The 19,893-nt window shown below is 44.0% G+C and overlaps 1 protein-coding gene across 1 annotated transcript; it reads left to right on the top strand.

The window, feature by feature from the left end:
* Positions 1-6,573: 6,573 nt before the first annotated feature.
* Positions 6,574-16,554, top strand: LOC117870603 (bone morphogenetic protein 2). The gene is made up of 3 exons (XM_034757805.1): positions 6,574-7,834; positions 8,717-9,057; positions 12,032-16,554. Exons 2-3 carry the CDS (start codon positions 8,724-8,726, stop codon positions 12,874-12,876), a joined length of 1,179 nt encoding a protein of 392 aa, XP_034613696.1. The 5' UTR covers positions 6,574-7,834; positions 8,717-8,723; the 3' UTR covers positions 12,877-16,554.
* Positions 16,555-19,893: the final 3,339 nt, after the last annotated feature.

Raw genomic sequence — 19,893 nt, 5'->3', positions numbered from 1 at the left:
CAGATTTGTTCTTGTGTGCAGCATGGGCTCCTTTTCGATACTTCCTTGTTGAAATGATCAATTAAAAACAACAGAAAGAGCAGAGATATCAACGTGGAAAAGACAAAGAACACCGAATGGAGTCACACCCAGTCACAACAGCAGGATATCACACCCCAGTTAATTTATGGTGATACATACTTCTTAATTTTGCATAGTCACAACAACCATTACAGAGATGCAACACTGCAGAACAAACCTCACAATGCAACATTACAGTATTGCCTCTGACTGCTTATTGGTTCAAATCCTCAGCTAGTACAATGAAGCTATGCCGATTTACACCAGCTGAGGAGGTGGCCCACTGTGGAGTCATTCATAGAGTTTAAAACCAGAAGGAACCATTAGATCATCTAGTCTGACGTCCTGTATATTGGAAACTCTTAAATTTCACCCATGTACCTTTGTATTAACTGCAGTTCCACAATGGCTGGGCCCTGTCTTAGAACATAAGAATAGCCCTATTGGGTCAGACCAAAGGTCCATCTAGTCTAGTATCCTGTCTTCCGATAGTGGCCAATGCCAGGTGCCCCAGAGGGGATGAACAGAACAGGTAATCGTCAGGTGATCCATCCCCTGTCGCTCATTCACAGCTTCTGGCAAACAGAGGCTAGGGACACCATTCCTGCCCATCCTGGCTAATAGCCATTGATGGACCTATCCTCCATGAATTTATCTAGTTCTTTTTTGAACCCTGTTATGGTCTTGGCCTTCACAACATCCTGTGGCAAGGAGTTCCACAGGTTCACTGTGCATTGTGTGAAGAAATACTTCCTTTTATTTGTTTTAAACCTGCTACCTGTCTTCTTCTTTTAGGCATGTGCTAAAGTCCCACTGATGTAACTGCCTTAATGAATAGGGATGGATTTAAGCACATGCTTAAATGCTTTGATGAATTGGATGGAAGTCGTTGCTCTGCATTCCACCTGTAGCCTCACTAAGCATAGAAAGGGGCTCTTCTTGAACCCACAGCCTCAATAAATGCTGCAAATGTAAATGGATTGGTGATTTCAAGGTCATTTGCCGGTCTAAGGCAATACCTACAAGGAAAAACTTTGACGGTAAATGAGCTTGAAATCTCCATTCCACCCCAGGAATACAGAAATTAAAGTACTATTGCTTATAAAAACACTGAATACAATTTTACATGTCATTTTTGCTCTTTGATGCTTGTAAGTTTTGCAGTGCAAAGAGAGAGAGAAAGGTTCATGTGATAATATTGTCGCTGTTCTGTTCTCTGTCCCAAGCAATGTAGGCATTATGGAAATGTGCAAAACACTGGGCCTGTGTTTCTTAATACAATTCTGATTTCCTTACAGCTATGATGGAAAGGAAGTCAAGATTTGATTAATGGAATTGAGAGATGCTGTTAAAGAAAGCAACAACTTTGAAGAGATGCCAGACATCAGGCAAGGTGGAAAAGAATTAAATGGAATGACTGTCATTGAAAACAACTCATCTTGTAAGTAGCCTCCTGAGTGGGAATCCATCCTCTTTCTTTAAGGGAACGGAAGAAAGGCGGGCCAGAACATACAATTGGTAGACCTTAAAAAAACAAACCATCAAGAGCAAACATAACTTTTAGGCTCCTATTAAGTGAGATTGTAGGAAATGTCCACCCATCAAATGCACATTGATGCAAACAGGAAGACCAGTTTAGAAAGAGAGAGCGAGTTCAGGATGGTCTTGACTAATTATGAAGCCAAAACGGCACTGGCACTAACACCTTTCAATCGTTTTCTGAAACAGCCCCCTCCCTTATGTGAGATCACTTATATTTTCCATATTTTAGCATAGATTTTTTTCCTGATTTTGAAACTGATGGGTTTGGGGGAGCACGGTTGTGACAGCTCAGCCTGGGAACTTAAAATCCAGATGGCTTCTTTCTGGCATGTGCATCATCACCAGGCTAAAGATTCAGCAGGCCAAATGCTATGCAACTCTTTCTCTCCACTGGCAACTGTGAAGGCGTAATTTGAGGACGGTTGGGTTGTACAGGTGTCCCTGCAAGTCACACCTGGTTAATGGTTATGCTGATGAGGCATGAAGGGGAAAGGATTGTAGACCCAATGCACCACACAGAGCTCTATTTGGGGCTGAAGGATATAGCCAGAACTTCGCTAGCTGAGTCCTCCTTTGATAAAGGCACCTTTGTGGGCCTTTGTAAGCTGCAGGGATACAGGCACCTTTGTGGGCAAATTCTTTACGAGCTTCAAATCAGTGCATTTCTGAATCTCTCATTAGCACCCTCAAAAGGTGGTGCACACCGACTAGAACATCCTACATCTATTAAAATTGCTCAGCGGAGGATCTGCTATGGGGCAGGAAAATAGGCACCGTCCTGTATGCCTTACCTGTTTCATATGAGAAATCTGAACTGATACAGGTCTCTCTGCTTCAGTTCTGATATGCCAGTCTGTTCAGATTCCCACTTCCAATGTAGAAGTCTTTTGAAGGAAGAGGCGGACTAGGCATTCAGGGCTGGATTTCATGTGGGAGCAATTGGTGGGGAGGGTATAATGAACTTCCCTTCCACAGCTAGGCACTTGAACAAACAAATAATAGGAGAGAGTCCCTGCCCCCAAGAGCTTTGTGGCCAGATGCCCAAAGGTATTTAGGTACCTCACTCCCATTGAAATCAATACCTTTGAGGATCTGGGCTTTACATTCTGCACAGACAAGCGACAAAGGAGGGGAAGGGAAACATCTCTCCTTTTACTCCATTAAGTCCAAGGCTTTTATGGCTTTAACATCCGAAGGATCCACGGACCTATTTATATTTAAAATCAGAAATAGGCAGCAAACCTATAGGAACCGTTTGACATGTTAAATCAGGTCAGAGTTTATCCAGGCCTTTGGAACAACTGTAGACACATTTCTCCCTGCTATGGCTCATCTTCCTAATATAGCAACCGTATGTAGATAAAGTGAAACTGGGCATTCAGTACAACCCATGCTCCAGGCGCAGGGACTAAGTGTTAAGGCAAGAAATGACTTTTTCCTGGCGTGGCCCACTGCAGATTGAACTGGAATTGGCAATTAGACGTTGAAGTGCTCATTTAATGTCAGTGATGTGTAAACTACATTGCTATTGTTATTTTAGTGCTGATTTACATAATTGGAGTGCCCTGAAGTCACACTGCATGCACCTTAAATTCATGCTAAAGAGCTCCAGGAAGTCATAAAATTAAACATGATCTGGGATGGAATGCTGAAGGAAAAGTTCCTAAGCTATCACCCTCTCTAGGGCTTGAATTTCAGCCTGGGCCACGGCTCCTGCCCATGGTAGAAATCAGAGCTTGGCGAGTCTCAGGACTTGTATTCTTCATAGGAAACGTTTATCAGTGACATCATTATCTCGGTATAGTTAAAGTGCTATAGTTATACTGGTATAACTCCTCGTTTGGACACTCTTGCTCCGGAATAAGAGTGGCTTTCTCGGGGTTGGCTTAACGCCTTTCCAAAGCAACAAAAACTAAACCCAAAAAGGCTGCTCTTTTACCAGTGTCTCCATGGGGAATGATACCCGTGTAACTAGAGCCATTTAAATTCACACCTTAGCTTATACGGGTATAACTTTCCTATATAGACAAGCCCTAAATTGTGCAAAACAGGCCACTCAGAATGGTGGAAATGACCATGGAACTGTCTCCTGGTGCTTTACATTCTCCACACATTGATTTGATCTGTCAAATCCCATCAGTCTTTTGCAAGGCCCTTCCCCCGCCCCTCCTGGGCAGTGCTCCGAGGAAGAGGAGCAACATGGCAAGGGATTCTGGGCAGTTCAAGTGCATCTATGGTAGGATCTAGAGTAGACAGTTGATCCTTTGTATCATTGTTTCTATTGCATTAGTACCTACAGGCATCAACTTTGACCAGGGCCCCATTGTGCTAGGCACTGTATATACATGTAATAAGGGACAGTCTCTGCAAGGAAGAGTTCATGATCCAAGTAGGACAAAGGGTGGGGGAAAGGAAGTATTAGTAGTAACCCTATTCTACAGGGAACCACGTCACAAAGAGATTAAGGCCCAAAAGTTAGGAGCCTAAAGACTTGCCTACTGTCACACAGGGGTTTCACAGCATCACACTCCAGCACCAGCTCTAGGATAGACGGGGACTAGTCGTGGAAATGGGCAATCAGGCCATGAAACCTATAGACCGGCGCCCTGCGTCTGCTGAGTAGGACACAGAGAGCGGCTCAGTGGTAAAGCCAATCCCAAAAGGTTTTCTAATGGGGAGCTGCACATCCAGAGAGTTCTGACACATTTCCACCACTGGAGGGCAGGCATATCTTAAAAACATTCAGGGCTCTCAGCAAAGCAGCCCTGAACTCCCAAGAACTAGGGGGCTGAACCTAGAAAGTCAAATGCATTTAAAATGATGCTTCCCAAAGGATAAAAGGAACTTTCTCGGGAATCTGATGCTTTTCTTTCAATCGGGGCAGCACATGATTTCCAGCTCCCCGTGTGACTTATGGGCTGTGTGAAATGCAAGGTGTAGGTGGCAAACGTTTTAGCAGGGAGCTCCACTTCCCTTCTGCCACTACTTATCAAACTAGATGCTAGAGTTTAACAAAGAGGGGGCTATGTCACTCTGAGTCTCGTATCTCTGCTCAGGCCTGGGGACACAGTGTCAGAGAAGCGGCCAAGGTTGGCCTGTAAGATGCCATTTCAGGCAGTGTTCTTTGAAGGAATGAAGAAGACAAGGTGCCTTAGGAAAAGGAACTGATCTGAGTCCAGGGGAACATTTCTAGAGGTGCTCCCACTACAAGAAAGCAGCACAATGAACTTGATACCTACTAAAAAAAACCAAACAATATATTCTTGGTTGTGGAGTCATTCCTCTGAAATCTTTTGAATATGAAAGGTCGTACCCCTGGGAGATTCTACAAGCTGGCGATATGCACCTCCTTCATTTCAGGGGTGCTTATGGGAACTCAACCTATTTTTTGTTGCTGGCATGACAGTAGCAGTTAGTTGTCCTCTCCAAGAGCCAAACACATCCACTGCAATCTAAACAGGTTTTAAAAAGTGAGAAATGAGCTTTCTGTTATCTGTGCAAAGTTCAAACAATGGTTGAGGTTTGCTTTAGATTTGACCAGGGCTACTATATTGTGTTAGCCATTTTAACATTAGACAGAGTCTATGTAGATGCATTAGACACAGTACCTTTAGATCAGGGGTTCTCAAACTGGGGTCGGGACCCCTCAGGGGGTCACGAGGTTATTCCATGGGGGGGTCGCGAGGTGTCAGCCTTCACCCCAAACCCCGCTTTGCCTCCAGCATTTATAATGGTGTTAAATATATTTAAAAGTGTTTTTAATGTATAAGGGGGGTCACACTCAGAGGCTTGCTATGTGAAAGGAGTCACCAGTACAAAAGTTTGAGACCCACTGCTTTAGATTAACCATTCTGATGCTGTTTCTAAGACCCTGACGTCTTTGAACCACATCCACAGACATGGGGCGAGGCCATTGACACCAACTGAGGACCCGGGGTCTGTTGTTTATGTCATTAACTCTGAATGCTTTGTGTTCACCCACTGAAAAGCTGGCGTGCCTGGATCATTTTTACTTTTTCTATAGGCCTAGTTTATTTTAAAACACTCCCACTCTCCCCAAACCTTATTTGACCTTCACACCTTAGAAGTCAGCAAACACCTAAATCCCACTACACGAAACTAATCCGATTTGTATAAGCAGAGCCCGAGACTTATTTCACTCTTCTCGTCCAGAGGGAACGTATAATGAATGGATCATTGTTCAATATACATCTCTGATTTTCCTCTGCCTTTCCACTTGCAGGCTTTAGCTAATGCAATTGTCATTCCCTAACTCCAAGGTTGTGCTCTGCTGGACGGTTTAGCCGATGCATGGATTGATCCCGATTCCCGGGTCTCGGGAGAAGAAACTATTCCGTGGAGGGCTAGAGCTTGTGGCACGGGAGATCCCTAGGACTAGATTTATTAAACTTGATGCGAAACTTAACAGCTACCGGGTGACAGCCTGATCCAACTCCTATTGGAGCAGAATTATCCGCTTCCCATCGGAGGCGCCTTATTTGCAAAAATCACGCTGCACGTCCGTTGTCTCTCATCGGTGGGACTAGATCGGATACCGGCGGGCATGGCACCGTGCGATGCATTTATTTATTTACTGCGTTAACCGGCAATAGTGTCTGCCGCAATCAAACCGCGACAGGGGGGACGTATTGATGGGAGAGGAAAAAGGGGGTGAATGGAGGGAGAGACAATATAGATTTTATTTTCAATGCAGGGAAGGTAAATCCCCTAAAAAAAAGCAATTTAAATGTCCGGATCCTTGATCTTGGTTTAACTTTAGCGACCAGGTTATTGGAGTATTTAAATCACCATCCTCCGAAACAAACCACCTGGAGGGAGATAATGCTGCAGGCGAGTGGGCCAGGGCTGCTGGGTCGCGTGACTACTGCAAATACCCCCCGCTTCCTCCCAGAAGTTTTAAAATAAAGTGCTTGCGGGTTGCATCTGGCAGCCGAGCCTCGTCCTCGCTTCCCCCACACCCTTCTCCTCCTTCCCCAATCCGGAAAGGCCGGGGAAGCAGCAGCAGCAGCGGGGAGGGAAGAGGTGAATGAGCCGGGACTGGTCCGAGGAGGCGGCGTCCCCTTTAAAAGCAGCGAGCGCGGCGCGGCAACCGCTCGCTCCCCGCCTTGTGATTGGCGAGGAGCCTCAAGCCCCCGGGGTCGTGACATCAGCAGCGCCACAAAAAGCCAAGGAGGCATCCAACCACCTCAATCAATTTGCAAGCGAAGGGAAGGGCCCGGGCACCCCCCCGCCTCCCCCAGTGCGCCGCGGGAGGAGCGCGTGCGAAGAGAGGGGGTCCCCCTACCGCTGCTTCCTCCTGCCAGGCGACTTGCAAAGGGAGCGGAGGGAAGAAGAAGAAAAAATAGAGTCAAACTTCATCTGGCTGCTGCTGGACTTGTCTCGCTGCTGATGCTAAGGGCATATTTTTTCCAAGGAGGCTGTTAACTGTATTGCATATAGATCTCTCTCTCTCTACACACACACACACACACACACCCAGAGGAAGCAACAACGCTTGTGGCTCGCTGCTTTGCAAAGGGAGAGCCCCGTCCCTGGCTGAGACTTGCCCTCTGCCGCCTCCTCCTTCTCAACCCGCTGGCTCCAAGTATGTTTCAGGGGCGGACTGCGCTCCGGGGCGCTTCTGCGTCTTGCCCCGCCGCTGTCAGCGGAGCCGCGGCGGAGTGACAGCCAGGGATGCCGCAGAAACGCACCGGAGTCCCTCCTGCAGACACGACCCCGCTGCTGCTCGCAGGTAGCGCCCGGGCCGTCGCGGAGCGGCGGGAGCCCTCTGCCCGGAGATGACTCCCCGGAGGAGCGATGGGCTGCAGCGGAGGCGTTAGGGCGCCCAAAGGAAGAGGGCGACGAGCCCAGCAGCCGCCCAGCCTCTCCCAGGAGAGGGAAGCCGGTGGCTTTGGCTAAGGACGTAGCAGGACTATTTCCCTCTTGCTCGGAGAGCTTCCCCCCGGGCTGCTGAAACTTGCCCGGAGAAAATAACTTCCCTCCCCGGCTCTGTCTGCTGGGAATCTCGCCCCCACTTCCCTACCCACGGGGGTACCTCATCGCAAACCCCGCACGCCACTGGGGAGGTGCTTGTAGCGGATACAAATCCCCTAACCGGCCGGGAACCCCCTTCGCTCTTCCCGGGCCAGACCCTTTCTATGTGGAGCCCGTTTCAATGGACGTGCCCCAGTGCGCCGCTGCTGCCGCTTAGGCGATCGGCGGGCTCCTAAAGGTAAGCGCGGCGGAGGGCGCCCGGGCTGGGTGACAGGCGGCGGCCGGGCACCTGGGCTGGCCCCGCGAGCCTCTAGCTTTTGCACACCTGTCCTGCCTGGCTCCGACCGGGCGCCGCTACTCCCCCTTCTCCCCACGGCGGATCAACACACTGCAGTCCACACGTATAGCCTCCCCCCACTCCGCCTCAGTGCAGCCCGCATTGGGGCTACTTTATGGTGGCTGTTCGCACCATGCGGGGGGCTCTTTCTAGTGGTGCCGCTAGGCTGGTCATCCAGGTCCAGGCTGGCTCAGCCCTTGACCCCCCCATCTTCTTTGTTTTGTACCCCCCCCATCTTTCTGTAGCACCCCGCAACCACCAAACGAACACCTCTGGCAACAGCTGGCCATGGCCCTAGTATGATCCTACCTAGCCCTGGCGATGGCCAGACCGGTTCCTGCCCACAGTCGATAGCCGTGTGGTCGCATAGCTGCCACCTGCACAGAGGTGCCCCGTATCTCGACATCGACCAGGCTCAGCTCTGCTGTGCAAAGGGGCCTGGTCCATGGCGGGGGTTTGGATCAGGCCTGGAATCAGGAGTCACTTCGGGAGGCGGTGGAGCTGCTCCAGGTGTAACCGAGAGCAGGACGTGACCCGGTGTGGACGGGGCAGTCGAGCTCAGATCCGTTCCCACGGCCACTAGCCGTGGCTTTCCCCCTCCCTCTGCAGGGGGAGCAATAGGTGATGGGCAGGATCAGGCCCACGGGGGCGGAGGGTGGGGTGGGGTCCCCCCCCCACTCCTAGGGCAGCCCGCTCCGGATCGGGGCCGCGAGGGTCATGCCGGGGTGGGCGCCCCGAGCCGGCCCTCCTGACTTGCCCCCCGTCCCTCCCCTGTCCGCGCAGGTTGACCATGGTGGCCGCCATCCGCTCCCTGCTAGCGCTGCTGCTGTACCAGGTGCTGCTGGGCGGCTCGGCCGGGCTCATCCCGGAGGTGGGCCGGCGGCGCTTCAGCGACTCGGGCCGCGCCGCCCCGCAGGAGCTGCTGAGCGAGTTCGAGCTGCGTCTGCTCAACATGTTCGGGCTGAAGCGGCGGCCGAGCCCCAGCAAGAACGCCGTCATCCCGCCCTACATGCTGGACCTCTACCGCCTGCAGGCCGGCCAGCAGCTGGGCCACTCCGCCCCGGGCTACCCGCTGGAGAGAGCCGCCAGCCGCGCCAACACGGTCCGGAGCTTCCACCACGAAGGTACGGGCCGGGGGTGTGTGTGTGTGTGTCTGCGCTGCCCCCTCGGGATCTCCCCCCTAGCGGTTCTTGGGAGCCCTCGGTGCTGCCCCTTCCCCTACAGGAGCGAGGGGAGGTGGGAGCCTGGGAGGAGACGGGGTTCGGTTTGGGGGAGTGTGTGTGTGTGTGTGAACTGGGGGGGTGGTTGGTAGGTGGTCACCTGCTATGGGTCTCAAAGCCTGTGTTCGGTTGTCAAGAGTATTGTGTATATGAATGAGTGTGTGTGTGGGGGGGGTCTTGTGTTTTTGTGTGTGTGCCATCAGCATTGGACCAAAAAAAAAAAAAAAGTGTGTGGGGAAATCTTTCCAAATAGTGACTAAGTTTTGGCTGCTAATAACTCTTCTTAAACTCACCAGAACGGTGTAGTCAGGATTTTTGTTTTGTTCTAAAAGCCTTCGTCAAAGCAGTCTTTCTCAATGTAATGTTCTGAGGCATTTATTCTAAAAATTTCCTCCCTCTTGTCTCCCCCTTGTCCCCTTCAGCCCATGTGAAGTTTTCGTTTTATTTTTACAGCTTGGGTTCAAATTAAGAATTCCTACAAATAGCCTTCAAAAATAAAAGCTAAATACCAGAAAAGTCTCCTTGGCTTATAGTTGATCTGGGTTAGTTTTTTAGAAGGTTTCTAATCCCTGGGAGAGATCAATGCAACAATCAATTGTATTGTTTGCACAATGACTTTCTTGTCTTGTGTTTGAATCTAGGATAGATTTAGTGTAGATCTAAGGTAAGCCTTCAAAAAACAGGTTGATAAAAGCATTGCCACAGCTGGTCATTGGACTTCATGTGCACCTGAGCCATCAGGTAACATGGTCATCTCTTAATTAAGATGCTGAATGCATTTTAAAAGAAGGTAAAATGGGTACTCACAAGAACTGGAGTGTCTATAGCGTAAAGTAAAGCTATTCAGTTGTTCAACAAACGTTTAGTACCCATCCTCTCTCAGCTTTAAGTGTGCGCATAAATCTATTTGTTGAAAGCTTTCCAAGTTCTGTGAGTTTGAATCTAATTAACTAGATCAGTACTGTATAACTAGAGTCTTACATGTCCGTTTCAAAAACTAGTTGCATTTAGCTGTTATATTCAGCTGTCTAACACTCCTATCTTTGATGCCTACTAAATGCACACAGAGATGATGATTTTGACTTCCTGGACGAGTTTCTTCCTTTTTAAATTTGTCCATTTTGTAGTTAATTGGCTTACCAGTTGTATGTCCATGGACTGACTAATAAACTCACATAACATAGCTGAACTGGGGTATCTAATCTGACACAGGTAGACTTGTAGAGTGAGTGGCTTGCATGTTGCCCATCTGCTCTTTGCCAAAAAAAAAAAAAAAAGTTTCCAGAACTTGTAAATAACTTCTAGCTATTAGTCTTCAGTGGTGGTATGCTATAGTCTCACTGTAAAGCTAATGAAAATACAGACTCCACATGTTATAACATGGAGCTGTGATGAAAGAAATTTTATTAGGATTTAATTAAGTTGGTATACAAAGGAAGTGGCCTAAGATCAGTGGTTATACTGTCTGATGGGAAGCCTTATAATGAGGAAGGAGATTAATGGTGAAATCTAACCTTGCACTGTGGTTTGTGCTTGTGTGTGAAAGTGGATTTCCCCCCATTCATTATGAAGAATGTACTGTATGCTTCATTCAGGCTAAAACATTTCTGAATGTAAAACTATACATGGGAGGGAGGGGGGGACTATACAAAAGTTGGAAAGTAAGAGCACATTTTATAGGTATGTAGGTCAGAAAATCTGCAATTCAAGTAATCCTGCAACAAATAATAATTAAAAAAAAAAAAATCTCACCACTTGCCTTAAAACCATTGGTCAGTTCTAGCTACCTGGAAATCCTGTTGACTGATGGAAAAAACACGAGTCCATGTTTTGAGGTAGACAAATACAATACAGCTGTATATATTTGGGCTGGATCCAGAAATGTTTATGAATAATGCTTACTCATACAAGAAATCGAAATTAAAATCAATGGGATTAATCACTTGATTAAGAATTACTCACCCAAGTAATTCATTCATCTTATTAGCTGAAATCATTATCTTCTAGCATGTTTATCACCAAAGTTAAAAAGAACCCTTTTGGAAAGGCTTATTTGTTAATACTCTTGTTTATAATTTATAAGGCTACAGACGTGGTCTGAGTCACATGCATACTCTTTTTTAATAACAAAAAAAATCCATTTCCCTCCTCAAATATCCCAAAATGTTTATTATTTGGGGGTGGGGGAGAGAACAGAATAAATTTTAGGAAACCATTTCTCATTTGTATTGTTTAGAATGAACTCTGTTTCCTTGTCGGAGTACCACCCCCTGAGTTTCAGCAGAAAAAATTCAATACAAATGCCACCTTTTATGGCTATTCAGAGTAAAATAGTAGGGTGTGCTTCATAAAATACCATCACAGATGTGGAGTTCCTGGTCTCCAATTAGGACTCAAAATCTGTATATTAAGATTTACAAATCTAAATAGTGGAGTAATATTTTTGGAATGGAGTTTAAGGGATTGACATAAAAGCCATATTTTTGGAAAAACCAGAAATGCAATAACTACCTTAAATCCTCAATCAGTTTTAATTATTCTGATTAGACCTCCACTAACTACAGTGCTAAAGTTTTCTTGCTAATGTCCTTGAATTCCAAAGTAATGCTTCACATTTCTTACCCGTTATTATAACCACCTGGAATGCACAGTCTACCAGAATTAGATCAAAAGGCTTGACAATGAATGAAGTATTCTTAACTTCATGCTATACATGCTTGCATAAATAAACAGAGACAAGGGAAACAGTATTTTTTTAATAAGCTTCAAATCTCACATGTGGTGTTACACTGCTTAAAGCTTCCAGCAGAAGAGTAATTCACGTTTTCATTGCTTGTCTGTTACTGATTGTTTTGTTTTCCCTCTTTGATGAACTTAGAAGCTTGGGAAGAGCTCCCAGAAGCAAGTGGGAAAACAGCGCGGCGCTTCTTCTTTAATTTAACTTCCATCCCTAACGAGGAGTTTCTCACCTCGGCTGAACTTCAGATTTTTCGGGAGCAGGTGCAGGAAACCTTTGAGAACAATAGCAGCTACCATCACCGTATTAATATTTATGAAATTATAAAGCCAGCCACAGCCACTTCTAAGGACCCTGCCGCAAGACTTTTGGACACCAGGTTGGTGCATCAGAATGCAAGTAAATGGGAAAGCTTTGATGTAACACCAGCTGTAATGAGGTGGATTGCACATAGACAGCCTAATCATGGGTTTATAGTAGAGGTGGTTCACTTGGACAATGAGAGCAGTGTTTCGAAGAGGCACGTTAGGATTAGCAGGTCTTTGCATCAGGATGAAGATAGCTGGTCTCAGCTCCGGCCGTTGTTAGTAACTTTTGGCCATGATGGCAAGGGACACTCTCTCCATAAAAGAGAGAAACGCCAAGCAAAACACAAACAGCGCAAACGCCACAAATCCAGTTGCAAAAGACATCCTTTATATGTGGACTTCAATGACGTGGGGTGGAATGACTGGATTGTTGCCCCACCAGGATATGGTGCCTTTTACTGCCATGGGGAATGCCCTTTTCCATTGGCAGATCACCTAAACACAACAAATCATGCAATTGTTCAGACTTTGGTCAATTCCGTGAATTCCAAAATCCCTAAGGCTTGCTGTGTTCCGACAGAACTGAGCGCTATTTCCATGCTCTACCTTGACGAGAACGAAAAAGTTGTATTAAAGAACTATCAAGATATGGTTGTGGAGGGTTGTGGGTGCCGCTAACTATATTAGACAAATACAAAAAAAGCTGACACTTTAATATTTCCCAATGAAGACTTTATTTATGTAATGAAATGGAAAGAAAAAAATACAACTATTTTGAAAATTATATTTATGTCCACAAAAAGTTTGGGAAAACAAATATTTTAATCAGAGAATTATTCCTTTAAAGATTTTAAATGTATTTTAGTTGTACATTTTATATGGGTTTAATCCCAGCACATGAAGTATAATGGTCAGAATCTTATTTTGTATTTATTTACTATTATAACCACTTTTTAGAAGAATAGCTAATTTGTATTTATATGTAATCAAAAGAAAAAAAATATAGGGTTTGTACATAATTTTCCAAAATTGTAGCTGTTTTAATTGTGTGTATTTAAATTGAAAAGAATACATGGAAGGTTACTATGGCAAAGTGCATAGCACATTTGCTTTCTGCTGTGCTACTGTTAAGGTCACAAGTTCAAGTCCAGAAAAAAGTGGATAATCCACTCTGCTGACTTTCAAGATTATTATATTGTACAATTCTCAGGAATGCTGCAGGGTGGGCTGTCCAATCCATGAGAACTGGCATCCTCGTTAGGTGGAACATTTTGGATAAGAACCAGACATTACTGATCTAGTATACTGCTATTCCCAACTCATTTGCAGAGTGAATACAAGCAGGGCCAATAGAAATCTTAAGGAAAAAAGGCTGAACTCTTCTTAGACCTACAGAAAAGTTGAATGTTTGTCATTCTTCTCCTTTACTAGTCCTCTCATTTAAATCCTTATCCTGGCCAAATATTAAATAATAAAATATGATTTCTTTTTCTTTTTTTTTGTGTGTGGTGATATATGCTAAAAAAGGAACAACAATTTTATTTCTAGTGGCCCTTGTCTAACAGTTGGGAATACAATTACTTTTTTCTTACCTCAAATGAGAGCTCCTTTTATGTGGAATACTATAGAGAATTAATCTTCAAACTTTACCCTAAGTACAGCAAACTATTGTTATCTGTGGGCTCTATCTACTTTCAACTGCTGGTTTTGCTGACTCTTGGAGTAGTTTTGTCTTTCTTTCCAGGGTCTTGTGTTTTGAAAGCATTTTCCCACCAAATGTTAAACCGATTTCAGATAATAAATAATAGAGCTCTGACATTTCATTCTGCAAAGTCCCATCTGTAAGAGCAAATGGTTCATTCACAAAGATAAACTGTGTTTTCTGGGTTTTCTTGCTTCTTAAATTCTTCATTTTATTATATAAAAAGGGCAAAAGCATGATTTGCAGTTGGCAAGCAAGGCATTAATTGCAGTTCATACTTACCGAACACTTACAAGACTGTTGGTGTAGTAATTTGCAAGTAACTTGTAGAAGATGGGAAGAGGATACAGAGGCCTGGGTTTCTTGTTGCATTGGAAGCCCTGCCAAATATTAGACTTAAAAAATACCTGAGATTGGCTTCTTGCTGATGTATTGTAAATTGGACTGAAGCCAAGTGCAGAATGAAGTTAAATTAGCTTACAGGTGGTAAGTTCATTCTTACATTCAGAACTCCTAGCTCTTTAAAGCTGTAGAATTGGCCATAGAATAATGATTCTGTGATTATATCCTCCAGGAACTTTGAAAGTTGCTTTTTTGTTTTTAAATCCAATCAACCAAAGCCTTTGCCAGAAGGTGTCACTTCAAAGCCAAGAGGGCAGTTCTCCATCCATGGACCTTTTAGGTCAGCTTCTGAAATAATATCAGATGCCAGCCAGTCACTAACTTGCTTAACGTTTGGGGTTGTTTTTGTTCGTTTTTGAACTACTAATAAATACCAGTATGCTACAATGGATGTACTAACTGGGCTTGTGGGTCAAAAGATTTCTAAATAGACGATATCTTTAAGGCCTGTTAAGGAATAATTCCTCTCCCTCTGCCCCAAATAAAGCTGCAAATGCAATCGTCATTAGAGGGGACAGGAGAGAAAAATTAGAGTAATTACCAGTTGGTTGCCTTTTTTTGTGAGCCTAAAATATTTATTAGGTTCATAGTCAACTTCTGTGGCAGGATAAGTTTAATAGATACATAATTTATTCTAGCAATATGATTTTTAACACCTCTATAAAGAGATCTTCCATTCTATAGCTTTGTTTGTTTTGGAACATCTAACGTTTATTTGTAATGCTGATTCAAGAGTGTGGCCTATGTTTTTGCTGGATGACCAGTCATCTTGGTTTCTAAAGTGCTCGTGGCATTTTGTGAAGATCTGCTTAGGCTATTATAACAATCGCCGATTTTAACTTTCAGTTCCTTGCCCCCTTAAAAAAAATATGCACCGTGTTTTGGTCTGCACTCGAACTTGTTGAACAAGCCGCTGGCCATTGGATCCTGAAGGCTGCAAGTCACAGGAGTATGGGGCAGTTAACAGATTCTCTGGGAGTTCAGTAGTGAACAGTTGCAATGCATAGTCTTTGCAGTCAGAGCGATACTGGAGCCTTCTCCCCTCCGTGCTGCAGAAGCAGATCTTGAACTGCAGAGAAATTCAAGAGGTCATGCCTTGGATTAGACCACTTTTATTAGCGTGAAGGGTCCGATCCAAAACCCACTGAAATCAATAGGAAACCTTCCATTGTCTTCTATTTACGCTTTTGAATTAGATCTTAAATTCTTGTGTCTCCTGACTAAAGTTCACAGCTCCTAACTCATTGTATGAAACACTAATTTTAGAGGCTTAGAGAATAGTGACTGTTTCACTTCTCCTCTAAGGCATGAGTACACATTGATGCTACAGCACTTGTCCAAGCATGAGCTGTAGCTGGCTCAGGGCCTGACACTGCATTCCTTTATAAAGGCAAAATTCATACTGAAACCAATTGGCTTGGTTTCAATTGGAAACCAATTGGTTTGGCTTGACTAAAGACTGTACCTTAGTAAAATACATGGTGAGGCCCATGAGTAGCTGTAAGTCCATTAGGGCCCTGATCCTGGGAACACTTCTGTAACTGTGAATGACTCGTGCACAAAGAGGCTTCTTGTGTGCGTCAAGTGAGGGGTGTCTGCAGAACTGGGCTTACAATATTTATATTTTTGAAAAAAGTGTAACCCCCAAAACCATTTCTCTAGATTGAAAATGTCATTGAGTTGAAGGGGGTGGTCAGGGACTTTAAAAGAATAGCATAGAGTACGTCTATTTGTAGTGAATTTGGTCTTGAAGGTTAATTGGGACCCACGACTAAACTCCGGAAAATAGTCTCTGATAGTCCCATTGGAGTTTTGGGTCTATTGACAATTGCTAAATCAGCCTCCTCAATACTAAAAGTGTGCTATTATAACAGTCCTTAGAGTATTCTTTTTCTACAAGAAGAAACAGTTGTCTTTTATTTTATTTTTTTTCTCATAAGAGAAAATTCAGAAGATACAGAAGCCATACCCTTGCCCTTTCTAATCTGCCAGTGTTTGAGACACAATCTTAAATTTCCATTAGCAAGCATATTACTTGACATGCCTCTGATCTATGTGTGGTGAATCTGGTAGACAGGCATGTTATTGTTATTTGAAACTTACAAATAAGCATCTCTCCAACTATGAAGTGATCGGCATCTCTGCCTAGTATCCCTGACCTTTTCACGGGACACCCTAATGCAGTGGCTCTCAGCCTTTCCAGACTACTAGACCCCTTTCAGGAGTCTGATTTGTCTTGAGTACCCACAACTTTCACCTCACTTAAACTACTTGCTTACAAAATCAGACCTAAAAATACAAAAAAGTGTCACAGCCACTATTACTGAAAAATTGCTGACTTTCTCACTTTTACCATCCAATTATCAAATAAATCAATTGGAATATAAATATTGTACTTACATGTCAGTGTATACTGTATAGAGCACTATAAACAAGTTATTGTATGAAGTTTTAGTTGGCACTGACTTTGCTAGTGCTTTTGGTGTAGCCTGTTTGTAAAACTAGCATAAGTTGATGTACCCCCTGTAAGACCTCTGCGTACCCCTAGGGGTACGTGTACCCCTGGTTGAGAACCACTGCCCTAGTGAACCTAAACATTTTTGCATAGAATTCAGTCTGGTTCTGAGGTCAGCAACATATAAAAACATATGTGGGAGATCCATGTAAATGACCTTATTTATACAGCGAGGTCTTCATTGCTGGTATGTTAGGCTTATGCCTACACCAAGAACTATTTGCTTTCACCCCTCTTAAGCTTCTAGTGGACTTTCACTTTTATGCAATCAATTTTTATGAGGCTTGGATATGAAAACTACTTGCTTATTGTATTCTTGACTATGAAGTAGGAGCTCATCTGGACTGCATTTACATTCGATCCACTTTGCCACACCACTAGGAGTGAATAATTATTGAACTATTTTACTGTACAACTATTCCTAAATTGTTGTGTGTGTGTTTTTTTTTAAATTTGATTTCGGGAGGCAGCTAATTGCCATATGGCAGCTTGATGGGAATGTTTAATGAAGATCAGGAAACAAAGTTTATGAAAAGCTTTTGTATAGTAACTGCAGAGTTTCAAGAACTGTTTTATACTTCCTGACAGTGCAGGTCTGGCTTAATGGCTTGTTTTTATTGCTTAAGAGTGTAAACCTTTCTTCAGCCGATGTGTGGAAATTATATTCTCATCCTGCATTACGCATTTCTCATTGCTCATTACTCATTCACTGCTTTCCTTTCTACCATCTGTAAGCAGAGCTTTGCTGTTTCAACTACATGCAAAATACTCCTATCCTTTGCACAGTAAGAGACTTTCCTTAGCACCCACCCACCCCTCAAAAAAAAAAAAACAAAAAAAAAAAAAAAAAGCCTACTCTCTGTCTATATTGTTTTTCTCTGTTTTGGGTGGAGTCTGTCTTAGATTTTGGTTGCTAGATGGTTTCTGTAGTAACAAGCAGAGGAAAAACTGAAGCCTGAAAAGGCATTTGTAAAGATGCCGTATCTTGCCTGAAGTATTATTTTATCTCATTATGTATATGAAATATGCCTTTTTTTAAATATAAAGGCTACCTTTTCCCTTTCGGTAGGGCAGACTGCTGCTATGAGACTTGATTTGTTGCATTCTTACAATATAGGAGTGCATGAGAACCGCAAGTCTTGTTCCCCATCAACTTAAGCTGCTTGAAATACCAATAAAAGCCAAAAAGTATTAAAGATGTATTTTTAAAGAAGCAATAAATGGTTCTTACAGGCACAAATCACTTTGTTTGTTTTTTAGTTTACACAGGGGTCAAAAAGGGCTAAATGCAGAACCTTCATAGTTTCACAGTATGTCAGAATTGTGGCTGATTTTTACAAAAAACTACTATTTTTAAAGAAATACCCTGGTCTTTGCTTAACATACTTTAAGAACCTAATTTTACTTGACTGTACTTTAAAGCACTCATCTGTTTCTCTAAGAAATTCCAGAGATGTAATAGAATTTAATGGTTCTCACACATCTGTCACATTTGACTTAGTGTCCCAAGTGCATCTGGGGACAAAGTTGATGGGAGAAATATTGTAGATTGGATCTTTGCTTCCCTTGCAGTGTTAACCTTTTGTTACCTGTACCTCGACCTTACCTGTAGCAAGCACTGGGTTTTCATCTATGCTGAAATCTAGTCAAACAGGTAGTGCTGTCTATGACTCTTCTATACTGGTCACCTGGATCCCAGAATATCAAGTAAAAGGCTTGGTCCTGGTTCTGCAGTCTTTGTTTTGTACATCCTATGTCAAAGGAGACAGGCTTTGTAAGACCAAGGGCCATCTTTGTAACGTGCTAGAAGTCTGAGGGCCAAAGCTCTTTTGCATATATATTTACATACTGCTCTGAATGCACTCAGCTGTGATACTTGTCGGGACTTGTATTGCCCTTGGTGAATAGAGATTAGAGAACTCCTGACAACTTACAGAGACAGAAAACCTGCAGTGGATCAGCTTGGTCCTCAACTTGCATGGAGGGCTGGCCCTGGGTTGTATGCTTTATGACTCCACAGATCCCATATGAGGTAGCCCTCCAATACATCCTTAGCCGTTGGTGTAGAAACTATACTAGACGTTGTGCTGAGGTACTGGGGCCGGTCCCAAGTTGGGGTCAATTGGCATAATTCCCCGAACTCCACTGAAGTTATGCTGATTTACAGCAGCTGTGAATCTTGCCCGCCCCCCCCCCCACGTTTGTAGTTTTCAACAGGTGCAGGCTGAGATTTTGGGGGGGGGGGGGAAGGAACAAGGAAGAGAGTTGAAGTTGAAAGTGCTTAAAGCTTCTAAACTACTTCAGGTAGAAAGATCACAGCAGTAAACTGATAAGATTCCAAAAGTTCAGTTTCCCACAACAGCTGGATGATGGCAGATTTACAGTTTAATGAGGCCGTTAATCCCATTAGAGATTAAATTAAGAAGGTCTTTCTGGGAGATCACCAAGAAACCTCTGAAGATTGTACTGCAGTTTGAATAGTAATTCTAAGGCCAGGGAGGGTTGTCAGGCCTTTCTTGTACTGCAGGATATTGTTTCATTCAATGTCTTTCATTAAACCAGAAAGCATCCAACTTCAGCAGCACTTAACTCAAAGCACAGGATTTTTTAAAATTATTATTCTGGAAGTAACATGTAAACAGAACTTTGAAATATTTGGCTGGATCCTTGGTGGGGGGGAAAATCAGCACAGATCCATTGACATCACCAGTTGAAGATCTGGCCCATCGTATTAAAACAAAGCTTTGGAAGCCAGAAAGCCCATCTATATTTAAAGTAGCTATGGCCATAACTCCAGGAGCTTGGAACGTGCACAAAAGCATTTTTATGGCACTCGCTACAGCCAAGTGATGGGCAAGTGTTCTATGATATAATGACGGTGTAACCACAGGCTTCAAAAGCATAGAATGTCTGTGGTATGATGCTGTTTCCCACATCAGTAATATACATACAGGCATATTGAAGCTTTAATTGCAAGGCCAAGGGGGGATGGGGAGAATATCTCACTACAGCTGCACCAAGCCTGCATGCTGAGCAAAATGCTTCGGCTCTTTACAGCCAGAAACAATGCTTCATT

The sequence above is a fragment of the Trachemys scripta genome, unplaced genomic scaffold (assembly GCF_013100865.1).
Source record: "Trachemys scripta elegans isolate TJP31775 unplaced genomic scaffold, CAS_Tse_1.0 scaffold_58, whole genome shotgun sequence".
NCBI classification, from domain to species: domain Eukaryota; kingdom Metazoa; phylum Chordata; order Testudines; family Emydidae; genus Trachemys; species Trachemys scripta.
The sequence above is the reverse complement of the archived record's forward strand: the minus strand, read 5'-3'. Positions and strand labels throughout refer to the sequence as shown.